Consider the following 27,168-nt stretch of genomic DNA (forward strand, 5'->3'; position numbering starts at 1 on the left):
TTCAAAAACAGTTGTTACCAGTAAACTGGCAGAGTGTCTATGCAACTCACTACTGTATTTCGAGTGCCATGTTGTGCATATGTCGTCAGAAAAAAAACCATCAAAAACAGAGTTTTGTGTTCACAAGGTGCCATCGACAATCTACTATTGTAATGTACTATATACTTTCACCAGAACCACTTTCTGTGTTAAACCGGATGTTCACTGGTTGTCCTGCAAAATATGCTGTTAACATTTTTTTTCCCCGACATGACCGAGTATGCGACATGTCTAGCGGGGTGTCCAGTTTTATTGGTATTGCACGTTCAATAAAATAGATCAATAAATTATAAGATAACCTTTATTTGTCTCACAATGGAGAAATTCCCAATTTACGGTACAGCAGCAAAAGTATGAAAGGGAGAAAGTAGAAGACAAAAAGTTTATTATTATGACACTAGTTGCACACACTATTTCTTTAGTGTATTGTTGCGCATGAGTCAGCAAGATTTGAAAGGCACAGTTCAGTTGCACGCATAACATATTTTGCGAAGTGAACGCTGATCAATTGTTGGTGTCTACTGTGCCTCCAATGTAACGCTATGTAAATAAGGGTCTTTTTTTTTTTTTACTTTTCAGAGTTACCTTTCTACGCACATTTGGTCATTTATACCATTTTTTCAACTGAATATCTATGTATGAAGGTGGTAAAGTTGTTCAAGTGTAAAAATTAATTAATTTTAAAATATCAATACTTTTTTACTTGAGTGCTTTGTGCCCAGGTACCGAGTGCTCCATCCAATATGACTTTGGAATAGACCATGGCATTCAACAATGTCTTGTGAACAATCTATTTATTCAGAGCACACTTCTGGAAAGTTTGATTTAAAGCATAATATGTTTATGTACATAATTTTAACCAAATTAATTTTTGGGCTCTTTTGTCACACTCCTGGACCATACTTACTGAGAACCACCTATACAGTAACTCGCTACAAAGGAAAGAATTGCTACTAAACGTTTGAATTGTAACAAAAGAAATTGATGACGGTTGACCACTCATGAAAACAAATTTCAGAACCCCTCACAGAACTGTTGCTTGGTGGGTGGCACGACTAAAATGCAAAGGCAGCTTAATGCTGGATACTTCGGAGGGTTTCTGTGTAAATAGGCCCATTTTCAGATATGTAATGAACAGGTGTATGCATGGACATAGCTTTAAATTACCAAATGGTTGGGCAACTTGCAGATCGTACCGTGGGGTGTATTTGTAGGTTTATAGCTGTGAGCTGCACAGGCTGAGCTTTGGCCTGACTCGTCAATGTGGAAGAAGAGGTGGATGAGGTGGCGGGCTGGAGCGTGTGGGGGCTGATGGTGGAGTGGAAGATGGTGGCATGCTGCCCGGGAGCGGCGTTCTGGTGTGGCGCTGGCTTGGGCAGCACGGGGATGGGGTGTGGCGATGGCTGAATGGACGCTGTCTGTAGCAGCTGCCCAGGGGTCCTCTGTGAACTTTGGCTGTGATGGACCACAAACTGCTGCTGCTTGTGTTGTACCAGTGAGTGGGGTTGAATCTGCGTGAAGGCTGCAAGCAAAATAGATTTTGTTTTTTGTTTTTTCTCAAATTTAGGCATTCACAGCGCTATGCAGGCCACATTCTCCAAAACGTTACTTTGATGCCAAAGACAAGATGGTCTTTATTAAAACCCGTGTGTGCGAGCATGTGTGTTAAGGAGTATTGGGGGCTTGACAGCAGTCATTTGTTAGTTTCCTACTTGTTCCGATCCAAACCACAACCTTCTGCTAGCAACAGTTTCTCTCATAACCACTTTACACATACAAGTGACTGTTTACTGCTCAAATTTTCCAAGATGAATTTTGAATTGGCTCAAACCGCGTCCAGTATTTTCAGTGAATACTGTGTATCAGACACACAAATGCAACTAAGTCATTATTCCTGGAATTGACTCACAAAATGGCTGAGGTGTGTTTGCTCATGCGAACAAAAGGCCCCATCAAGACACGCATTAGGACCTGCTTGCCTCCCTCCCCCACATGCATTGAATTGAATCCATCTGCTCTCGACCTTTCATTAACACGGGCTTGTTCCTTGCTGTGGAAGAAACATCCCATGCTGGATAACTTTAGTGTTTTGTTTCCGTTTTTTTAATATGTCTCAAAAGATTGTTGTTTTTGTTTCATGCCATTTTAAATCCTCATTTCAGAAATTGCCAGAATTTGTTTAGTTTAATTCATGTTTGACATGTACAGTATGTACGTAGTTATATATTTATTTATTTATTTTAGATATACAGTAAATCACAATCCATTGTGGGGGTTACATTCCAGAAAACCCCCCGCAATAAGTGAATATAGAACTATACCTCAGGCATGTTATTATAGCATTTGCGGCACTTACTATATTTAAGGTTTTTAAACACATTTTCGTATATTGAAAGTAAGCTCTCGTTCATCTGAATGGAGAGCTTGTGGACGCCGCTTGCTAAAATGTTTACCACAAGCTTGATCCGTTGAGACATAGATCCAATGGTGCATATGAAATTGTAAATATGGTTAAGGATTGCTGTAAAAAACAACATGTATGTGCTGTATATATTGCATTTTTATGACATGGCTGCGGGCAGCTGTCTCCCACTGGCTTAAACTCAAGAGATTGACTTTTCGTTTGTTTGAAAGATTCTGTGCATTTAATGCGCCACGTCATGCAACTTGAGTCATATTTTGACTTGTCCCCTGTGTCTCATGGCTGAACCCTGCCACTGTGAGCGTGCAGTAAAGCCTCACACAGTTCAGCTGATCCTTCCCCTATCCGGGCCCAATTTAGTGGTGCCTGTTTTAATGGAGAAGAACGGAGGCCAGGCCTGGCCAAACAAGGCTGGGACATAGTGTGGCAAGGTCATTCCTCAACCTGTAATGGAAAAGCGCCTTCAAAGGCTGCCCTTTTTCAGTCATAAATTTTTTTTACGGAGTACATTAGTGTGTCCTACTGAAATCCAGTCAGTTGTCATGATCCGACTAGTCTCAGCTCTTCCACATCCATCCTCCTCCACCTGGCCCGTCATGGCAGGCTGCTATGGCAACCCAATGTAAACTGTTACAGACGACATGCAGGCACGACTTTTGGCTTGTCTTCTCTATGTAATATCTATGCAGTTGTGCATTGACACATTCTCATGTCCTTTTTGGCAGACACACACACATCCACGATTCAGACTGAGGTTCAGGCCACACAAACATTACATTGAAACCTTCAGTCAAACCCAATGCATTCTGGTTCACTTCTACATTGTTCTAAACAAAATTTCCCACTTGAAATAATGTGAAGTGAATTCATTTGGTTCAGGCTCATCAATATAAAACCTTTAACTGTACAAGTGGAGTGAAACGTCGACATTCTGAACAATGGAACAAGTTGAGCAATAAGTTAACCACTCTATAGAAAAATAAAACCTAAATACAGTTGAAGATGTCTGTCATACATTCATGGAATGAGAACAGGAGGGTGTTAGTCAGAGCAATACTGGCTCCTAGTGGTGATATTTACTATATTAAACTCGGGTTAAGCCTTGTTCACTGTTTAAGTTTACAGTATTTATTTTGCTACGATATTACTTGTATCAGCTCATAAGGTCATTTCAGTCCAGGTTTTAAGGTTATCACACTTTTTCTCTTTGCCGTCACTTTTACCTGCCTTTAGTGGTGTACAAAACAACACCAACAGCCAAAGAAAAAGCCAAACCGGGTGACTGGGGCAGATCCATTAATTGATTCAAAAGAATGGGACTTAAAAGTCAACCACATTTGACTTGGCTCAGTGGAAAAGTAGTCATCTCCCAACCCAGAGTTTGGGGGTTTGATCCCCAGCCACAATGGGACCATGTCAAAGTGTCCTTGACCATGATAATGCCCCAGTTGCTCCTGTTGCTGCATTATCAGTAGTTGCATAAGGTAAGAGTGCAAAGAGCTTCGACTACTGAAGGGAGAAAGGCGTGATACAAGTGAAAGTCCATTCCATTTCATTTCGTATAGTGCCTCTGTGATGTGCAATCACTCGTTTATGTCTATTGTTTTTTTAAGGGATATCTGGGTCCAAACTTGTGATGTTGTGAAAAATTACAAAATCATGGAAGGAAATTGGAAAACAAGCTACATAACAATGAAGCTTTACAGATATCACTCACCTGGTGCGATGAGCGGCTGCGCACTGACTGTCGTGACATTGCGGCTCATATTAATAGCCCGGGCCTCCGTAACCACCATGGCATCCCCCTTCTTTCCTGCCTCGGACGGGCTCTCGGATGAGCCAGACTTGATTCCCACAGATGCTTGCATGCCCTGGCTGGGGTTCTTGACAAGCGAGGCAGGCTGGATGGGCACAGGGCTGTGCTTTAAACTGAGAGCCTGAAGGGTCTGAGTCTGCGACGTGGACGTGGTCGCTCCCTGCTGGCTACGTATGGCCAGATTTTGGACCTGATTCTTCACGCAAAAAAAGGCAAGGGTGATTTTATTTATATATCCATCCATCAATTATCTATACAGCTTTTTCATTAGTGTAGGTTGGAGCCTATGCCTATATTATTTGCATAAATAAATGAATATTCAATGGAGAAAAAGGTAAGTGCATCATGCAGTATTATGTATCCATCCAGTCACTGAATAAACCACTTATTCTCATAAGGGTCGTGGGCGTGCTGGGGCCTTTTCCTGATGACTTTGGGTTAAACTGGTCATCAGTTAGTCACACCGGTCAACAATTTAGTCTTCAATGAACCTGTCAAGCATGTTTTTGGAATTTGGGAGATAACCGGATTAACTGGAGAAAACCTCGGCAGGCACAGAGAGAGCATGCTAACTCCACACAAGAAGACCCCAGGCTGGATTCAAACCCTCGACGTGTGAGGCCGATGTGCTAACCAGTCATTCACTGTGCCATCCTATATTGTAATAGATTAAGTCATATTTTTGGTTCACATCGGAAATCCTGATGTGTGTGTGAAAGGTTTTGTGATGCCCTTTTTTTTGACAACTTGAAAATAGTTTTCACATAAGCAGCACACCTTAGGTAAATTGAACACCTCTGAAAGCACAACATTAAGGTTCCATTGGGAATCCTGATGTGCGTTTCAAAAGTGCTGACCTAAAAGTGTTATCTTTGGCAACTTTTTTCTATTTTTGGATTGCACCGGGAATCTTGATACATACTGTACGTAGAAAGTGCCTGGTGCTCCCAGACCTAAAAATCTTTTTATTTTATTTTTATTCTATTTTCAAGGATGAGTACAAGGTGTCCTTGGTTTTATGACAGTATCGACATTCAAGGTTACACAATCAGCATGCAATGAACGAGTTTCCACTGCTCTGGGCTAGAATGTCTTCCATACAATATTTATTATAATTATGACTTTCTTACTGTGTTAGCCTAGGTCAGTGTCAGATTACATAGGAATATAACTCAGAAGTTTTAAATTGAGGACCACCAACACTGATTACACAATATCAATTCTAGTTTTGAAAATTGTACAATGGTAATACAAGTATGCCATTTTTTGGGTATGTTAACATGACAATGATTTACCAAATCTCTTGAATAGGCCCTTCCATTGTACAGTTTGTACATTCTCCCCATGCTTGTGGAAGTTTTCTGTGGGTACTGTAGCTTCCTCGAGCATCAGAAAATGGCATGCAGTGTTCAATGAAGACTCCAAATCGTTCACTGGTTTAAATGTGAGTAAGAATGGTTGTTTGTCAATAGTATGTAACCCCAATGTTGACAAGATCTATTGAAAATGCATGCCACTGATGTTCTGCTAAAAATAACGTGTCACTTTGGGAGCCATTTTGGGGTTTTCACACCCATTGTGTAAAACGAGCAGACAGCTGTTTTCCCCAATCTTAAATTTAAAGCAGTGTGCGGCGCTTGAAGAAATAAACGGCAATAGCCCACATACCTGCGCGGAGCTGTCGGACTGCATCGCCGTCACGGTGGCCGTCGGTGTGAAGATCAACTGCGGCGACAGGGGGACGGCTCGGCCCAAACTCCTGGCCACTTGCACCAGATTGCTCTGCTGAGCCTGGAAAACGTTGCTCTGCTGAGCCTGGGTAAAAACAAAAACACACCCGAAACCACAAACACAACAGTCAAGTACGCATCAATGTAGGAGGCAATAGAATGCCAAGGTAAGGTTAAGTTTCAGTGCCAGCCTCCAGCAAAGTTGAATAACTTGGAAAAAAAAAAAAGGAGCTTCTAACTCATCCAATCTTCAATACATTGCAATGATTCCTTGAATGCAGCACACCATTAGGTATCCACATGAATAATACCAAAAAGATTGCAATTTCTGAGGGGCTTGGGGGGTTTTGTTCCCACCATCTGTGCACGCAGGTACATCTGCGCCTGGCTGGCAGTGAGGGTGGGACTAGACGGGCTGCCCAGCAGAACAGCCTGTTGGGAAATACTAGTGGGAGCCGACGTGATGCTCTGGGCGCGGCTGATCAGCTGTGCAGCCGCCGGCGAGGCGGTGAGGTTGATCTACAGGGGGGGAGAAGATGACTGTCAAAACTTTTTTGGGGGGCGGAAGATGCTTCACAATTTAATGTTCTGTTCAGTATACCCGCTTCAGTTAATTTGTATAATTTAACCCAAACATCCTCCGCTGAGGTCTGCGCTGAACTAAGAGTCATCCCAGCTATCTGTACTTCAGAGACTGGTCTTACTGTGGTTTGAGTCGATCCCGTTTGTTGAGATGTTGTGCCATTCTGGGAGGAGTTCTGGCGACCAGCTGCGATACTGGCCTGTGGCAAAGGAAAGCAAGAGGGTAGAGGTATATTTTACAGACTAAAACATGTAAGAAGAAACCCCCCCAAAAATATGCGCTTGGGATGGGCGTTACCACCTGCTGCACGGCAGCAAGGCTCTGCAGCTGAGCCGTGCTAAGGCTGTGTTGCTGTTGCAGCGCCGCGGTCTGTAACATGAGATGCTGCTGCTGGGCCGCGTACATCTGCTGTAGGTACTGCGCCGCCGTGTTGGGCTGCCTGTGGAGTGCTTGCTGGATCACCTGAACAACAGAGCAAGCCACAACACCACCCGGGTGACGATTTGTGCAGCGGAACCTAGTAAAGGTAATCTGCCATTTTCATGTACACAAATGCAATGAGTAAGGAAAATTATTGGCACAAAATTTGGGGTGACTTGTTTTCTTGCATGGGCGGCCCGGTATCGAGTGGTTAACACGTCAATTTTTCTGTGTGGTTGTTTCTGTGTGGATGGTTGTTCGTCTCTGTGTGCCCTGCGATTGGCTGGCAACCGGTTCAGGGTGTCCCCTGCCTACTGCCCGAAAACAGCTGGGATAGGCTCCAGCACCCCCCGCGACCCTAGTGAGGATAAAGCGGTTCGGAAAATGGATGGATGAATGTTTTCTTGCATCAAAATCGTGCAATAGGAAACTGCAAAAACACTGCATTGAGCAAATCAGTCTGAATAAGATGCTTGAACAGAGAGCCACAGGGGATGAGAGGGAGATCATTTGGTATTTAGTTCTCGACATTATGTCTTGAATATGATCAACAACGTCATTGAACGGCTCCGCAAAATTAAAAAAATAGCGCTGACTGTGTTCCGCACATCCAAATTTACCTGCGGCGGGGCGGCACAAATAAATTTTGGCCACTCCTAAGACATTCAATATGTACCTATTGCAATAACTTCTACTGCTGCACATAATGCCACTCTGTTGCTTGTGTGGTCTACTTCTGAGTCTGCTAATCAATACCAGCACGTATTCTCAAAAATGGGCACCTTATTTTACCAGTCCATCTTCCGTCCGCACGTTGGGCACCCTTCTGTCACTATCCCGCCATCCATATTTATTCAATAATCATCCTCCATCTCTGTCCGTCCTCATCCTTTTAAAGTGCTTCAATCCTTACATTTCACCACTCCCAAACACGCCCCCCCTCCCCTGCAAAAAATGTCCAACAAATGAGCATTGGCAGTGGCTTATCTCACTCGTACTTGAGCCCCAGTTGAGCAAATACAAGTAGTTGGTTGTCCTGTGAGTTGCCGGTGGAAAGATGTGGCAACCTAATGTATTTTCTATAGCGTTTATCCCGATAAGGGTTGTGGTCAGTTGAAGCCAATCTCAGCTGTTTTAGCTGCCATAGTGGAAAAGGTACAACGAAGATTCCAGCCATCTCAAAATGAGTGGAAGCAAAGGCTGCTCCTTTATGCTACGAAACGAGCCATTCTGCTTGACGGCTTGGAAACAATGCTGTTGGTCTGAATGGAGGAAAAACCTGCCATTAAAAGTCAAGCGGTACCTAATTCATCCAGTGTGGAGGCTAATCCTGGGGGTCATGGTGTCAAGAGCACTAAAGTGCAAAGAGCATTGCCCCCTTTGATTGTTCTTAAAGACAGGAAGGAACATAAACATCTCTCATTTGAGTCACATTAGCATAGCTGCGGAAATAATCACCTGCACAGTTTGCCTGTCGGGTATCCCGCCGTAAACTGAAATCTGAGGGACTGCTTGTCTGGCCGCAGTAGTGCTACTACTACTGGTGCTGCTACTAGTACCACTACTACTACTGCTGCTGCTGCTGGTATTAGTATTGCTAGCAGAAGCAGTAGTGGTAGTAGACGGTGTAGTTGTGTTAGTGCTGCTGGTTGTGGTGGAGCTGGTGGATATGGTTGTGGTGGTGGTGATAGCTGCAGAGCTGCCGCCTGTGGAGGAGGCGGTGGTGGTGGTGGTTGTGGTGGCGGGCGATGCGGCGGGGGGCCCCGGCTCGCTCATGGTGCCCTCTGCTCTTCTCACCTTTGACCCGCGGCTTTTCTGAATGGCCCGCCTGTGCCTGGAACACAGCACAGAAAGTGGTGGGCATGAGAAAGGAAACAGCACAACTCCAAAAGCAAGGCGTAGCAGTTGAAGAACACGCCGGTGGACGCAGTTTTTCCCGTTGCAGCGAGTTGGCATGTGTGCGAGGGTCAATCGCCAGGTGTGCGGGGGTGATACGGTGACTGTGATTTGTTTTCAACTCTCTAGTTCAGTTGTGGTGCGGCATGTCGCTTGGTGTGTGTGTGTGTGTGTGTGTGTGTGTGTGTGTGTGTGTGTGTGTGTGTGTGTGTGTGTGTGTGTGGGTGTGTGTGTGGGTGTGTGTGTGTGTGTGTGTGAGTGAGACATGCCATACTTGATTGCTTGGTGAGGTTGTCAAGGTTAGCAGTGGCTGGAGTGTGGGGGCTTGCTTTTCGTGATGGGTCCATGCGCTACATCTACACAGTGCAATGTATGAAGTGCTGCCTACACAAGTGAAAATGCTGTTACGTGTATTTTCTTTATGTGCATTTGCTGGTTTCACTCCATTGCGCTCTACTCCCATAAGTGCAAGCCTTTTTTTTCCGAAACGTTTGTTGTTTCATTTCTTAGTCTCTTATATATGGACTGTTTTTATATGGTTCCAACTAGTGATCATATTGAAATACAGTACCACATAACGGACGTTCCTGGAGTTACAGGCTACATTTAAGTAGACTTATGCCAACCTGATCGACGGGATCAAAGTCTGTCTATATTTTGCATTTTCTGCAAAATCGCTGCTCAACTGTCATGCCAAATTTTGCGGGACGCAATTACAAATGAAGTCAATATAATGTGCGTAGTTAGGGCCAAAAATGTGCGGCTATGAATGCGCCAAAAGGCTTCAAGAATGTGCTTACTTTGTCACTTACACGTCACACACACCAGGACTAACAATGGACTTGGACTAACAATGTAGGACAAAATAATCATTGCGGTCTGTGGGCACGGGAACTTGTACAACACAGCCAGATTCCAAAATGAGACATAAAAGATCATGTGGAGGCTAACTTGGCGTAGCCGTTAATTAAATGTATGGGCTCAAGTGACAGCTGCTGAACCAAGAGAGCCATAGTTTTAGCAAAAGCCCCGACAACCTAAATGGCTGGCGATGTTCGTGCATTTTTTTTGTCATTAATGTCATATAAGGAGATTTAAGATTGATGCTATATTTAATGTTTATCTGTTCTTGTTCAATAAATTTGGAGAGTTACATTATTTTTTTCTAATGTATTTTCGCTCTGTCAGGGGTTGACCTTAAAGTAAATCTACCAGTTGTTTTAACAGACTATATCAAGTTTGACTGTTTGATTGATATATTGCTCCATCTTTGAATCAGTGATCGACTATTGTTTTTTTTGTTTTCCAAACTCGCTGATCGCCTTAAAAATCCTGATCGCATAAAGTCTACATTTCAGTCAAATATGTGGCAACACTAAGAAAATTATGCAGGTGGAAAACAGTTACCATTTATCAATAATCATAAGTTGTTCCTCTGATAAGTGTTAATATTTGAGTTAAATTTATGTCATGTTCAAGAAAAGTGTGTTATGGGTCTTACTTAAAGAAGGAAGCTCAAACAGTTGTTTGGGAGTTGACCTTTTGATGTGTGTCATCTCGAGGCAATGCTCGCGGCAGTACATTTAAAAAGCCTACCCGATGAAATTGCTCCAAGGTGACGAGCTTGCGTGTTTGTTATGGCTAAACTGAGTTTGGCACTTAACTACCCTTTTGGAAATCCACTTTAGAAGTTGGCAAACAAAGGATGGAAAGCGTGACTATCCTAGCTTTATTTAAGACACTGCGGTTGTGATGCAATTACATTGAAAAGCAGTATTATGCACTGCATTTATTGTGCTTCAAAGTCAGGGGACTGTACCTCTCACTTGATTTGTGGATGGTCGTTTTTAAAAAAAATTATTTTTATTTTGTTGAGTTTTTAACGACACTATAATGATCTTGCACAAGAAATACACGGTAAAACAATTCTCAAACTAATAAAAAAACTAAAACCAAGAATCAAAAAAATAAAAATACAACTAACCAAACCACTCTGAAAACTAAAACAACAAAACTAAATAAAAACTATTATGAAAATTCCAAAACTATTATATTAACCCTGGCGAGCACCCAAATGTAAGTACTTGTACTCCTCCCCCCCAAAAAAGTGGCACGAGTGTACCCTAAATACAATTGAACAAATCAGTCAAAGATCCTCCTTGAACAGATTGTCTGAAGTCCAGGTGGCCCGCTGTCACCCAAAGAAAAGATTATACACAGACAGACAGACAGATAGATAGATATAGATAGATATAGATAGATAGATTCAGAAATGAATCACAAGGGCAGTGTCACTGCCAGCTCTCCGACGTCGATGCGGGCATTAGTGTCAGCAGGGAAATTGATTCTGTTGAAGTGCATGCCCAAGAACAAATTAAGAACAGAAATGGGTACAGCGCATGTAAATAAAACACCCTGCCACTGCAGTTTGATTAAAGACACACAAGACTTGGTATCACAAAATGTTTTGTTTTGTTTTTCCAATTGCGCGTGCCATACCAGAACAAAGCAAGCAAAAAGTAAACCTCGCATTACTCGACTGGATGCCATTTGGACTTTTTCTACTTATTTAAGGATGGATACACCACTCATGTAGCAATATTTGGCCATACGAATTGTCTTTGGATGATTTTATTTGTTCTGTTCAGGCACACACATTGGCAGATATCTGATAAACATTTGGATTTTTATACACATCTGGAAAAGGCCTGCTTCCAATTTGAAGAAATCTGACTACACACAATTTTTTATTCTTTTAAATATATGGATATTCCAATCATGCCACCTGAGAGTAAAAACAAGCAAAAAAACGAAATTATGTAAATCCAGCCTTTGAGACTAAAGAAGAGGAAGTTCAGATGTTACAGAGGTGGAGGGGTCCACCAGCTGATGGAGGGGTGGAAGAAAAAGAGAGAAGTGGGGAGGATAGAATTTCTAGCATCGAGGTTAGAGGTGTGTGCAAGTAATTAAACAGCAAAATGAGGGGTGAAGGTTGAGAAAGAGGCTTGAGGATTTTAAACAGCGTGAGGAGGGTTTGATGGAAGTAATTAAATCAGGACCTCCACTGCCATTCTAAAGCCATTACCGCCTCCTCCTCCTCATTACTATTTAGAGAGGATTAGGGGCCCGAGCCCAGATGCACAGCCTGCTTACTTTGCAGACCTCTAACTAAATGAAAACCCTTTCCAAACCATATGCTATACCATTAAATGCAGAGCATAAAGTAAACAATCCAACCAAGCAACACCCCCCCCCCCACCCCTAAAACAACATCTTGGGCTGAAAGTTTACACTCCAGCAAAAACAAAGACAAAAACCATGACCATTGCATCTCATTATGAGATCATTAGCATTCAAAATGTTGGTGTGAGTGAAGGTACTGAAATCCAATCAGACAACGTGCGCGCTCAGGGTTGTACACAAAGCAGCCGCCGCAATCGCACCGCATTCACTGTGAGAGGGGAGAGAATCACCCCCTGGAAATTATGCTTTTGGCCCCCGCAGTCTCTCCGTGAGGGGGGGGGGGGGGGGGGAATCACCCATCCATCAGTGACAGGATGATTGAAAACATCCCCAAACATATGCGCGCACACACAAAAAAATACTGTCCCCTGAATGCCATTTTACATCTGCATCGAGAAAGACACGCTAAATTTACGCTACCAAATATCCATTTCCTATTTCAGTGCCTTTTCCTCCCATTCTATATCCATTCACATTTCATTATCTGCTATTACTGTGTTTACATTTCATCGCGCTGGGCAGAAATCTCCTCCGTCCAAATTTGGCCAATTTAGTATTTTTTTTTTCAAAAATTGAAATGATTGGAGAGTCTCTGGGTGGGTGGTGTTTTTTTTTAAACACATTATTAGCCAATTAACTTCAACCGAAAAGTGTCAGAACTCCACGTCTATACCGTAAAAGCATCACGGCACATGTGCCCCCAAAATTTAAGATTGCAATCATTAACAAATGCTTAATAGGCAATGATGGGTGAAAATAGTTAGGAAAGACATTTGACTAGGCCTGTTCTGTTAAATATGCGGATGCTTTGGTGCAGAGGGCAGCTTGTGAGCCACGAAGGTAGTAAGTTTGCAATTTGCATACAATTTTGGTAACTTAAAAATGTGCTGCTATTTTTAACTTTCTAATTATGGCGACTTACTGAACCTGGAAACATACAAGCCCAAAACACAGGTTAACAGGGATGCAAACTTGAATAAATAAATGATCCAAATATAAATATATAATTTGTTCGGTGGTCTGGACTGGCTCATCCCTGGTATGTTTAAAAGCAGGCAATCTAAGCATTTTGTGATTGTTTCCTTTTGAATGGTCTATGCTTCCGCTATAGCTGTGATTTACTGTGGGCGTCTTGTTTGGGGTAGACGCACATGTGGATACACCACTGACCATCCATCATAAGTTCATGACGTCAGGCTCACGTGGACAGGACATATGTGACTGTTTTTCGGAATGGTGTCACTTGAAACATGTGGTGTAAATGCAACCAAAGTGTACTCACAACTACCGCACAACAAACCGACTGCAGTTCTCCACGCCCCTCAAGCGGATGGAATGTTTTCATGTGGACGGACAGACTTGCATTTAGAGGATTTGTGAAGTCAAGAGGAAGGGGAGAGCCATTAAGAGGCTGTCAAGACAGACAGACAGACTGGCTGGCTCTAACCCAACGCGAACGGCAACAAGCCTCCATCGAGCCCCCGCGTTACAAACCCCACAACTGAAAATGGAATGGTGGCTACTGCAAAGGTTTGTGCGTGCTGCTGAGACAAAGCCCCACAACCCCGGTTCTCCTACCTCCTGTGGCCCCCCCAACGCGATGCAGGGGTATGGCGCCCCATCCCCCGGGAGCGTGCTGTCCTACTTCAGGATGATGCTCTTCTTTGTCTGCCTCCCCTCAAGCGCTTGCTTGGCTGACTGATTGACTGAGCGACTGACTAACTGACTGGCTGAAAGCGTTTGTGCGAGTGTGCTATATCAACCCAGCCCCCTGCGGCGCCCCCCTTCCTCCAACACCTCCACCTACCCCCTAAAGCACGGCGAGCTCGTCGTCCCGGCATCGACACCTCACTCCGCCAACCAGGCTGCAGCCTGCCTCCTGATTAGGTGGTATCCTAGCGACAGCCAACGGGGCGACGACGGAATCCCCGAGCAGGGCGGCATGCTGATTGGTTCGCCGGATGCTCTCTAATGAAGATGATGGTAATGACGGTCCGGCCCCTCCCCCTATGGTACCCCAATTTTTTTTGCATGCATACATTCATAGATGCTCTGGCATGGCGTACGTGAGTGCTTCCTGCTGTTCTGAAAATGTCATTAAAACAGCGGCGTCTTTGACCGCCTATTTCCATTCACTTCAATATGAATGACTGAGAAAACAACCTTTTGGTACAACCAAATTCATTCATTTGAACAAATTACCGGCAGCTATGAAGAGGTGTCAGTCAGGCAGTCAGTTAAGGACACGAACGCCAACAAACCTACCCTATCTCGCTAACAAGACAGTAATTCACATCCATTTGGCAAAGCAAATGACAGCATGCTATTTCGGTCCAAATACGGGTGTTTGTGGTTGCGAGCGTTTATTTACTCAACTGCAGTGAGTACCGGGTGTCCACTTGAAGCTTGACACTGCTGTCTGTTGGCTGACACAAAATTGGCCCTTTAGCTATCCATGTCCTTTTATTCTTGGTTTCTATCAATAACGCATTGCAGTCAGGGCATTACGAATAATCATTTCACCACTTGGTAGTAGGGGTGTATTCCATTTTTTTGGTACAGAATATTATGTACTGTACAGAGACACACTTTACAACATACAATATATCAGGTATTGGACAGGAAGTGTAAATCCCACACCAGTCTACAAAATAGTAATACAACACTGTCATTCTTTACATCGGACCAAACGACGGTATGCCAATTGAGACGACTACACTTGAGCATGCTATACCGCCCCAAAAAAAAGGGGTGCGACCAAATCAGTGTTGGTGCCAACAAAAAAGCTGCCACTTGTTGATAACATCATTCCGGCGTGACCACACCCTTGTCGTCAGAATTAGTGGGTAAGACCTTTGTGACGTTTAAAAAAAAAAAAAAAATTGGTGTGTTAATCTCTCTTACATTTTTTTCGGCTATCTTGACATTGTGAGGATGTTGCTGCCTTTCCTGTACTAAGGCTCTGCTTATCCAATTTATCACTGCGGCCAGTACGTCCACGACGTCGAAAGTAAATGGAATGCACCCTCTGATATTACTTTTGGATGGCAGTGATTCTGATGTAGAAAATAGCTCAGTTAATGGAGACATGATTTCACTTCAATATCAAACTGTCGTGGATGATTTTTAACCATCTTTTCCTACATTCTTTTTCTGTTGTTTTTTTTTAATCTGGTGATAACCTCTGTCTTTCCAGCCCCCGAGTATAGCTATGTTTATATATATAAAACATGACTCCACTGCATTCATTAATTGATTATGCTGCAATGAAGAATGCTTTGAATAGAGATATAATTATGTAAAATGAAAAAAATATATTGTGTGATAATATTGTGTGATAAAGATAATATTGTGTTGAAGTACATTGTGTGACGGTTGAGACAACGACATCAACACCAGCTGCAACTTGAAGTCTTCATTGAAGTAATTATTGCACACAAATCCACCTTGGGCTCAACGATCCCACCACCTGACAACGACCAAAAAAAACCACGTCTACTGATCCAGCACCAGCTACCACTTGTTGATCACATATTGCAAAAGAGGTTGATTTCACGGTATACGGGCAGAATAAACCCGGTGAATATCAACCTGGGACCAGGTAGTCTACCCTAAGGTCCTGGAGAATACGACTGCGCTATAGTTCAATTCATCACTGATGAGCATAAGAACCCCCCTCCCCTCTCACGACTGCGCCATACTTCACTTCATCACTGCAGAGCCCCTTCCTGTTCCAGAACGAACTGAAGAACCCTCTCCCGCCACATCTCACTCCCTTCTCACCATGACATTCCCGCCCAGACTTACAACAGCCCTCTCCTGGTCATTCATCCAACTCCACAACACAACGCTTTCGTCGATTCATTCATGGCCCCACCCCGGCAGACATCTGACACACCATGGACAGGGACATTCCTTAACAATCAACATGTGGTCAATGTTGCGCGCTTTTGCTTCTTGTTCTGCTAATAAGATGTTGACGTCTGATCTTTCCACACAACCCTTGCTTGATGTTGCGCCAGCCGCCTGCGACGATGATGCCGCTGATACCTCTATTTAAATCATTTCAGGTGTCGGACTCTTACGAGTCCGAGAGGCAGTGGCAGTTCTGGGGGGGGGGGGGGGGGGGGGGGGGGGGGGGGGGCAACGGGGGCCAGTGCCCCTGTAGCACCGATTCTGGCCCCCCCTGTGGCCACCCCTCCGAGCGCAGATTACGCAGTCGTGCCGAGTCGCCGACGCGAAAGGTGGAACCAAAGTGCGTGATTTAACATTCTAGTCGGACCCTTTAGTGCGCTGCGCCATTTAAAAATGAGCGGGAAAATGAGAAGCAGTCCGCAGAGAAGTAAATTACCACGACACGAGTGCTATTTGTGTGTGTGTGTGTGCGTGTGTGTGCGCGCGCGTGTGTGTGTGTGTGTGCGCGTGTGTGTGTAACTTTTTTAGTCTCCCTTTTTATTTTAATTTTTATTTAACAGGATCAATATATAAGACATTGCCTTTTAAAATTTGGATAATTATATGCATGTAAAACATCTAGCTTCAGTGTATTTGCAATTTTTGTCCCCGGCAGGCTGGTACCATATCATCCCCTGGCTTGAATATTCTCAACAGACGTATTGTTACGCTTGCAGACATTTTAGCCCTCCTAATACTGTTTTTTTCTCATCACTGTAATGTTATGACTACAATTTCAAAGTCTGAAGAAATAAAAAGTCAAATAAGATTTCGAATCTGTCTTTTTAGCCCTGGGTTGAATGTGCCCCCCCATCAAAACCCCTGGCCCCAGCCCGGCCCCCTCAGTGAAATTGATCCAGAACCGCCCCTGCCGAGAGGGGGAATGAAGTGTGTATTCTGCTCATATTCAGTCAGGCTGTATAACTTTCCCATGCCCGCAGCGTAGCTTGGCATCCTTGAAGCAATCATCACTTAAAATTGGAACACTCCTTACTGGAGACGCACAAACATTGGAATGCACCAGTTGATACAAGCTAAGAAACTGTTTTAGTAGAAACGTTCCAATTTATATAAATTTGTGTTATGCCACCTCACCCAAAACAGAACTGTTGGCGTGAACAGAGGACCGACTGAGTTCTGATAATGGGCCTAAGTTGTCGCACAGATAACATATCATGAAAAAAAATCTGGAATAAAACAGCAATAACCTCTTCAGTGAATGAACTGACTTTTTGGGAAATTCAGAGATCCTTATTCATTCATGGGCACTCCGAGTCGATGGAATCAGGGAATAATGGCGTGCTTATGGGCTGCCCCATCACATTAAGACGGAACCCGCACGTCTGGCTCGGTGAAATGTAGCCATGCCACTGAAATAATGTATTGATTGTGGCCGACCGCGCATGACGCTCATTGATTATCAACTTCTCATTAGCATATAGATTAGCCGGAGGTGCGGCCACAGATGCAGGCCATGAGTTTTGCACTTATGAGGAAGACTGGGATGGGAGGTCAACAAAAAAAGCGACAATGAGAGGGTACCACATGATGATAAACTTCAGGGTACGAAAGCTGGGATCCAGAGAGCGTCATGAGAAACTAGACTAAACAGTGTTTTTTAATGAACAAGCACAGGCCACAAGCTACTGTTCTGCTCAAATGAGGAACCAAGCATATTATTAGTCGCAACAACAATGCAGATAGATGTCTACAAGCTTTTCCCTGAGGTTTAAATTTAATACATGAATGAATAAGGCTGCTCTCCGTATACTAAAATACAGTGATGGCCCTTGCAGAAAAATGCAGGAAAAAAAATGTGAAAAGATATTTTATGCAAAGTGACTCTTCTGTGGGCCAGTGGTTAGCGTGTCGACCTCACAGTGCAGAGGTACCTTCAATCCCAGCTGCGGAGTTTGCATGTTCTCTCCGGGTCCTCCAGTTTCCTCCCACATTCCAAAAACATGCATGGCAGGCTGATTGAACACTCTAAATTGTCCCTAGGTGTGAGTGTGAGCGCGGATGGTTGTTCGTCTCTGTGTGCCCTGCGATTGGCTGGCAACCGGTTCAGGGTGTCCCCTGCCTACTGCCCGAAGACAGCTGGATAGGCTCCAGCACCCCCCCCCCCCCCCGCGACCCTTGTGTGGATAAAGCGGATTGGAAAATGAATGAAGGAATTACTTTTCTGTCATTTTTGATTTAGCAACTTCAAAACAGTTCCTGCATAAAATACCAACAGCAACTGAAAATGTATCTACAAATATCACCCGTGTATGAATTTTAAATTTGACAAACTTTATGGCGATGAAAGGCTTTGATCGACATATGCTGATCAAGTACTTTTTCCACAAAAATCAGCTTATCGATTGACACACCACTACTTTTCAGACTATTTCTATTGTTGAAAAACAATCACACATTATAGCACTTTCAACAAGCCCAAATTATTTACTGACATGAATTTTAGCAATTAAAGGTGGAAAAGCATCAACCTCGGCATCTTGCCAGGGAGTGTGGTTTGTTGCGAAGTATGTAATGATGCTGTAAATAAAAAGATGAGCGTGATGTGTGTCGCATACCAAAGTGACTGTTTACAAAGCAAGCAGTAAGATACACACTGTCAACACTTTCATGTCTATAATTCCTTTGAAACCAGAAATTCCCTCCCCTCCTTTAAAGGAACACAACCCCGTGTGATTGTTCTCGCTTGTGGACAATTTTTTTGCAGTGTGACTTACTTCTATCTCTGCCCTGTAACTGAAGTGTGCATCAGCCGTTGCTGCCAATCAGTTTCATCGACAAATATGGCCGTCTCGACACTTTCCTGGCTCCCTGCTGTCCGATTTAAGATGGGGTCATTTCTGGCATTTGCTTCACAGCAAACAATGTTGACAAAGGCAGCGAACGGGGGAAAGCAGACTTTACAGCACCGTTATCAGACTCTGCTCCTCGGAGATCACAATCCTGCCTGTTTTGGATGTTTCCCTCCTGCAATATGCCTGATTCAAATGATCAGCAGGAGCCTGATTTAAATCACCAGGATTGTTATCAGGCTGTTGGAAGAGTGAAATATCCCCCCCCAAAAAAACAAAAAAAATGCAGTGTGGTGGCCCTCGAGAACCAGTTTGACACCTGTGCTTTACAGCATTCTTTTAAGGTTTAATCTGCATCAACCCATACAGTTACAAACCAAAGTCTAAACAAAGTCCTGTAATTAATACTTCAGAATGCAATGGCCTCCCTTCACACAGCTGAGTAGAGCAGCACAAAGACACCCTAGCTGCTTTCCATGACAAGTGTGCCCAATTTAGAAGAGTCAATCCAGAGCTCCATTCATAGAGACAGGTCAAGAGTGGAATAATTTTAGAAAATCCCAAATGAAATATTTTTATGTCACAAGTAAAGTGACATCTTGCCGAGCGACAAACCCAGAAGTGTGACACTTCCAGGACAACAATAGCAGGGCTCAACATGGAAAGTGTACAAAACTAAAAATCGATTTGGAAAGCAATATTCCAAATTTATCTGAGGGGATGCAGGTGTTTAAAGAGTTGGAGGAAAAGGAGGTTGTTGGCAAGATATATGTTGGACCATACATGTAAGAGCTAGATGCTCAGCATGTGGAAAATTTTGACATGGAGCGGAGATGAGACCCATTGCAATTGGAAGGACGGCAATCTCGATTGGCTGCGGTTATTAGCCTAGCGTTATTGTTTGAAATGCAATGCTCTACTGTGCTGTAAACCGCGCACGATGGGATTACCCACTTGGTCCGAGCAGTCCCGCTAGCACTGAGCTCCCAAGTCATAGTGGGTTGGTGTCCTACGCTGTCAGTTCTAATGTTGCTCTGTTGCATTATCAGCCGCTCCGCACATGATATTGGCAGTATTATTAGTTGTAAACAATAACAGAGGACCCCATGCAAGCACTCCTATAGTTTGAATGTTTTCGTACAGGATTACATCCATATACACATGTCATACTGTACTCTGAATTGAATGTTTTCATAAACAACAGCCAGAGTTATTCATTGATTATAATGCCGAGCTTTTTAGCAAATCCGGTGGAAAAAACACTCACGGGGTTCTCATTTTAAATCCTGTCGGTCTGACTGCTGTTAAGATGCCCTTGAGAAAGACACCATCTCCCTTGCCCCAGCTCAAGAGGTGCCACAACAGCGCAGGCAAACCAGGTCAGGGGCTGTTGCCCTCAGAGATGGTTAACGTTTGCCCAGGTCAATGACAAAACACGGCACCAACAATGCATCCCCCAAATAGGGTATCAAAGTAGCTGTTGCTGGCTGGTGACTAGTGGTGGGCCCCAAGAAATGACTGATATTGCTCATGATCAAAGACACAACTGGACACCCTCCTAGACACTGCAAAACATGTTGGCATTTTCTATCTCTAAGACCAACAACAAAAATATGTGATTTGGTGTCCAACACAAAATATAGTTATTATATGCGGGAAGGTAGGAGGGGGGAATCATGTCAGCGCCTTGCTCAAGTACAGCGTGACAGTTTTCAAGAAGGAGACTACCACACCTACAATAACTCGTTGCTTTTTTACTCCTCCTCAAGCAGGACATGGACCACAAACCTGTGGTTCCAAAGTGAAAGTACCGGTACATACAGATGCTTCATGTCCCCCATTAACAGCAAGAATGTGGATATGAGTCTTAATCCTGAGGCCAGGGGGTGCCACTTTCCACTCGGAACAACTTCCCACTGCAGCCACGTGGTTGACCTACATGTTTCTCGCAAATGTAAACCGAAGTGGGAGTTCGACGTGAGGTTAATGGAGGGCCACGGTCATGCTGCCATGACAGACGCTTGTCAAAATAGAGCCTGTGATGTCACGCTCGCCCGTATCTTACTCCACGCATCTAGTCAAAAATGGGACTTGTCGGCGCAACCGAGCTTGACAGCCCCATTTAAATGTTATCCCTCATGCGTTTGTTTCCATTCGTGGCGTGCGTGATAAATTCCATCACACTACTGTGCTAAGGTAAACTCGCGAAACTGGGGTGTTGACCAAAAAAACAACATGTAATATTTGGACTTTAATGAACAAGCGACAACAAAACATTTGGTGTTTCGGGGGGAGCATGTTGTAGCTAGCGAGCCTGCAAACAAACGAGGTAACAAGCTAATAGCGGGGGTCAGATGGTGTTGAAGAGGCGGAAATTTTATAAACAAGCCTCCCGCCTACCGTTGTCGTAAGCCTCAACGGGTCGCCCTTCCTTCTGGGTGTCGTCTCCCCTTGCTTAGCCTACGACGTAGTCCATTTCTGGCCCGCCGAAGAAGCGCTAAACGCCAGCAGTAGCAGAGCAAGCGGAGAGCAACTTTTTTTTGACATTTGCATTCCACACCGGTCACATGACCAAAGGCGACCAATAAGCGAAGAGCACGGGGCGGGTTGGTGGGGTCCCGCCCGCTTCTTTCTCACCGCTCTTCTCTGGTTCCGAGGTTATACGGCGCCTGTCAACTTGCGCCGTTCGGTCTCCATGGCACGAGCCGTTAACCCTGAAAATTCTTTCAGGGCACATAAGGGAGACCTACTGTGGAAAATCGACCTTTCAAGAGTTGTTTGAATAGGAAGAAACGTTTCTCATTGAATGAATGGAAATGCTATTCATCCGTTCCATCCAAACTAAAACCAATAATTAATATGCTACACGTTTTAAATGAAGAAAAATAGCATTTTTTTCCAATAATACAATAATAAAAACAAAGCGACTTAAGATGGCTGATACCGTATAAAGTAACTGTCATCAGACAGATCAGTCTGTTTTTGTTTTGAGATCCAGCTGAGCGGTGGGCGTTTCTCTTCACCTGTCATGCATCGCAATCAAACTGCTCCTGCAGGACTTTCCTGCCGACAACTGACTGTCGCATAATTCCGCTTTCCCAAGCCGCTGTTCATGTACAATTGTCTAGACGTCCCTTTTTTCCCCTTTCCTCGTGCATGCAAACATGGAAACTCCACGCAGGAAGGCTGGAGCCGGAATCCAACCCGGCACCTCTGCGCTGTGAGGCCGACGTGCTAACCAGTCGACCACCAAGCCGCATTTTCTGTTTCATATTCTTGAAAATAGTTCACATTATATAAAATAATTCCATATGTCTATGTCTTCAAAATACTTTAAAGCATCAGAACAGCCATCGGTTGATTAAATCTTCTCCATGACAAAACATTGAGTGAACCAGACTGTTTGTTGTCAAAAGTTTCAAAATGAAGGCAACGTTCACACAGAGCGTTTGTGTGGCTTTTAGCATGAGCTTCACCTCCCTGTTATGTCATGGGTAACAATTTAAAGTTTTAAAAAAGGGTGGCAGAACGGTGATATGGTTCTCTGTGTAACATGCAGCACAAATTATACAGAGTCAGAGTTGACGTTGTCCTTGAGGGATTTTGATGTGTACGATGTGAGAAAAAAACACCCAGGACTTGTAGTATAGTTAGCTAACAAAAACATTGAGCATCTGATAGATATCAACGAAGCTCTACTTATCAAGAGAATTTTACAGGGTGCACACGTGGAGTGTGTGTGTGTGTGTGTTTGTGTGGCTAATTGACTCGGTTTTGGGGTTCCTTTCACACTGTGTGCGCGCGCGCGTGCGTGCGTGCTTTTGCATGATACTGCCTCTTCTTCAGTGTTTCAGACAGTGTAGTCTGAAAGTGGCTCTGGATCTTCACCCAGTCGAAATGATTATGTCATGGTGGAGAAACTTGATGTGTATGTACATGTGTGTGTGTGTGTATGTAGATATATATATATATATATATTATATAAAAATATACTGTATATACATCTATATGTATATACAGTATATATCATGCAGTTCATATATATATATATATATATATATATATATATATATATATATAGAGAGAGAGAGAGAGAGAGAGAGAGAGATAGTTTATAAGTGTAATCTAAAATGTTGGATATTATCATTGCCCATAGCTTTGTCCTTCACTCCAGTGGATTTGTCAACTCCCTCATCTTTAGAAGCACAACAAACTCCACCAGTTATGATGCTGTCTTCTGTTTCAATTGCCCACGATAGTGTAAGTGCTGAAAAAAGTTCAATGTCGACATTGTGGCCTGAGCTTCAACATCCAAAGCATGGCCAGCCACATCCTGTGGAGACTATCGGAAAAAGAGTGCTTCTTTGTTGTTCAAAGCCTTCTTCTGTACCGTCCTTTTCATTTACCATATTATGTTAAATTCAGAGCTGATTTGATATTAATCCACTCTGAAAAGTCAGACATTCTGTTGCATGACAACGGTGTGCTTTTTTTTATTGTGCTGTGGAGTGATTTTTTTTGTTAAAAGCAATCAAGTTTATCAATTTGTACATTAATTATCTTGTCCTTGTAGTGTACAGTATTCAATTAAATATACAGTAGGTTGAACATGATTTGCAAATCATTGTCCCAACTTCATTGTAGTTGGACGTAATAAACTATTTAAATAATTAAAACTAAAACTGGGCAATTTGGGATACAATCTCTCCGTAGTGTTTTGAAAATAAAATACTTTAAAAAGGTTCATGAATAGTTAGAATACAATATACCCTGCAATATTCGAGCTGTAAAATACATATTTCAATTTCATCAAATTAAAAATAAAATATAAAATGAAATGGAAGTCGGAGGCTCGCAGCTGCTTAGCAGCTAATGGGCGGATGCAAAATTCGAAGTTTTGAGTACATTTCGCCTCTAACTTGGCAGTGATGCTGTTGTAGTAAATCAGCACAAGGAGGCGACATTGTCTAACCAGTTTACAAGTCTGATCACGTTCGACCAAGCCACACCAGCGCAAACATGGAGAAATCATGTTCGCCATGAAGAAATAGAACGATTCATTGCTTTAAAAAAGTCATTTGCAAACGTTACGTTGACAGTTTGCTTGTTAGGTCTATTGTGTTTAAAATGTCTTACCAATGTCATCTCCCAGGGTTGGTGAAGTGTTTAAAATAGCAACCAGGTATGAACACAATTGTTTTCCTGGGACAATGAACATTCCTGCTGTCAAAGGCTGCCCTTCCTCGGTCGGCTTCCTCTTTTGTGTTTGCGTTTTGTCCTTGTCTTCGACATTGTAAACAGAGACTGGCCCGCCCGTTTGAACCGTGTCATCAAAGTTTGCTTATTAGTTCAGGAATGGCTTGCATGTTTCCCACTCATCATGTTTGCACAGCATCGATGACTATTGTGAAGAAGGATATTTAGTCTAATTGAACCACAGCAGACATCCCCTCCCTCGCATGACCTCAGATAGACTTAAAAACAAAACAAACAAAAAACAAACAAACAGTAAAGGACTACCGAACTCACTATCCGCCATTCAATATTCACAAATTTAAACATTCGCATTTATTTACTGCGTCCTGCTACTTGCTAAAAATTCACCTATTTGTATTTTACTGCTCTTTTTGAAATGTCTGAAGATGTCACAAGAAGCCACCAAAGCCCTGTCAAAATAGGAGGGTATTGGATTAATTGGTGTTGTTGACCTTTCAACTGAGAGACATGCTTTATATGTTAGGGATAAGCGAAGTTTTGCCTGTCTTGGTGCCGGAGAGTCTTTGTCGCATGAGCATTTCTGGTGCATTTTTCACAAATCAAATAATCTGGAAGCCATTTATTTATACTCTATATCATACTGCAAAATGAGCTGGTTAGATTTAGAGTCATAGTTTGTGATATATTTCCAGTTTATTCTATTAATATTGACAAATGTCAACATTTATTTGTGGGAGGGGCTTTAATTATATCATGCAGTCTGCGCCAAGTATCGGTCCCTATTCTCGACACAAGCATACCGACAATCAGAGCAATTTTGAGCAAATTCTAACCTTATAATCATCGTTAGCCAAAGCCTAATTCTTGGATGTTTCTGAAGGATTATCTAATGTTATGGACATGTAATGAGACTGAGTAAACCCCATATCCCGCATACCACCCCACCCACCTCACACATCTGAGACAGTTGAGCGTGAGATTTGTTTTTTTTTTTTTTCTGGAAATGGCACAAACGTCAGGTCTTTCGTTCTGTTTAATGTCACAATCACATAGTCCATACCATGGCCCAACTTGGTGGTGTTCACATGGATTTGCCATCTTAAAGGAATACTTCACTTATTTAGTCATTTTCAGCAGTAAAATGTTAATGTTTTGTGTCTAATGACTTTGATGACCATTATTTTTCATGTACAATTAACACCTTGAAAAAATGCATTTTGCCACTTGCTGTCGACTGAAAATGACATCGTATGTGCTCAGGGGTCAAGTAACAACCAATCACGGCTCATCTGATGTTCGCAACCCGTGAGAGTACCTGTGATGTCATTTTCAGTAGACAGCAAGTGGCAAAATGCGGTTTTTAAAGGTATTAAATTTTATATGAAAAATAATGAAGTTATCATATTCATTATAGACAAAATATTAACTTTTTACTGCTGAAAATAGCAAAATTAGTAAAGTATCCCTCTACTAATTTGATTCAGGCTAATTTTTAATATGTGTGTGTGCGTCATTATGATGTAGTACAACAGGAAATAGTAGAACGTATGCAGACATTCAATTTTTGGATCAAAGTTCAGGTGCAGGAATTCACATCAGAGTTTTAGTCACAAAGGCTTCAATGGAAGCATCACTCCGTCTTATACTATCGTGATGGTGAATCCACCCACTTTCCAGCCCGTTTGGAAATAGTTGTTTCTAATTGTAGTAAGTTAAAAGTTGCTCTTTATGTGTTTGTCAGAAGTCTCTGTCATGTCTGAGATGGAAGAGTAAAGGAACAGAGTCGAGGGATTTTAAAGGAAGACTGCAGATGAGAACTCGCCGTATGCTGCGGCCGGTAGCAGCTTCTGAACTAACGTGCATTCTGCTGGCACTTGTGGGACTACAGTAAAGCAACTAAAGAGCATCAGCATCTGTGTCGTCCTTTAAACACAAGCGAGTACATTACAACACTCTCCTGTTGATCATAAACTGGGAATTTCTCCATTGTGAGGCAAATAAAGGTTTTCTTATCGATCTTATAAAACAGGAGGGAGGTGACATTCTAGTTCGGCATTGTCATTGTGGCATACCGTAGCTAAAAGAAGATAAGATAAAATAAAGGTTATAAGATAACCTTTATTAGTCTCGCAATGGAGAAATTCCCAATTCACAGCAGCAAAGTTATGAAAGGAAGAAGTAGAACAACAAAATATAGGAGCTGCTGGAAAGGCAGCCACTCTCGCGGCGCCATTTTGAAGTCAAAATAACAAAAATAACACAACACATAGGACACAGACAGTCGTGCAATCTTCACCACTTTTCTGCATACACGTTGTTGTCTGAAGCAGTTCTAGATGAAAGAGGAGAGGATCAAAGTGTCCTTTCACCAGTGGATCAGAGACGTCATGCTGAAAATGTGCACACGTCTGCTACAAGCTAAGTTTTGAAAGCAAACACGAAGCTGTAGCGTCCATTGACGAAAAGAGATGAGTTCACTTCTCCTGTCCCACGTAATCCGCTTCAAACTCCAAGCCGCGACTCCCAGATCCAAATCCGCATCGGCGCTCCGCGCTAACGCTCCTTTCTTCTCATCGTCGGCTCCTCAAGCCTTACATCCATCCAGCCGGAGACCGTTCAACAGCACCGATCTCTCTGCCGAACAAAGCGGGGCTGTGAAAAATGCTGCCCATTACAGGCGCAAGACACAAGCGCCCCGGGACTGTCCAGCAACGACAGTCAAATGGCGCCGACATTCCTCCCAGTCAAAAACAGTGCTGGTATACTCATGCTGCCGAGAAGGCGCAACCACCAAGCACAGAGTCTCCTCCTTGATGAATGTCGTGGCCAAAAAATGCTGAAAAAAGTCCACATCAGGTCCACATGACGTAACAACAAACACAAAGTGACAAAACAAACACAAAAACAACCCAACCCCCCCCCCCCCAAAAAAAAAGCAAGGCTCATGAGAGCACCTGTTGACGGCTGCCTACTCGGGCGCCATCTTGACTTCAAGAAACAAAGAACACTTCAGAAATAAAACAATGAACCTAAAGTTG

The 27,168-nt window shown here is 43.1% G+C and overlaps 1 protein-coding gene across 2 annotated transcripts in view; it reads right to left on the reverse strand.

The window, feature by feature from the left end:
• phc2b (polyhomeotic homolog 2b (Drosophila)) overlaps nt 1–21,458 on the reverse strand; it is a 30,335-nt gene extending 8,877 nt beyond the window's left edge. For both annotated transcript variants that reach the window (XM_086118391.1, XM_086118390.1), the window contains exons 1-8: nt 21,314–21,458; nt 8,469–8,844; nt 6,891–7,052; nt 6,712–6,789; nt 6,365–6,526; nt 5,946–6,092; nt 4,179–4,473; nt 1,236–1,561 (exon numbers count right to left, since the gene is read on the reverse strand). In XM_086118391.1, the coding sequence (XP_085974517.1) occupies nt 1,236–1,561; nt 4,179–4,473; nt 5,946–6,092; nt 6,365–6,526; nt 6,712–6,789; nt 6,891–7,052; nt 8,469–8,786 (1,488 nt within the window). In that variant the 5' untranslated portion in view covers nt 8,787–8,844; nt 21,314–21,458. The remainder of the gene's footprint in view (nt 1–1,235; nt 1,562–4,178; nt 4,474–5,945; nt 6,093–6,364; nt 6,527–6,711; nt 6,790–6,890; nt 7,053–8,468; nt 8,845–21,313) is intronic.
• Nucleotides 21,459–27,168: the final 5,710 nt, after the last annotated feature.

Source organism: Hippocampus guttulatus, chromosome 8, assembly GCF_054856545.1.
Source record: "Hippocampus guttulatus isolate MCC_2025c chromosome 8, RoL_Hgut_1.0, whole genome shotgun sequence".
NCBI classification, from domain to species: Eukaryota; Metazoa; Chordata; class Actinopteri; order Syngnathiformes; family Syngnathidae; genus Hippocampus; species Hippocampus guttulatus.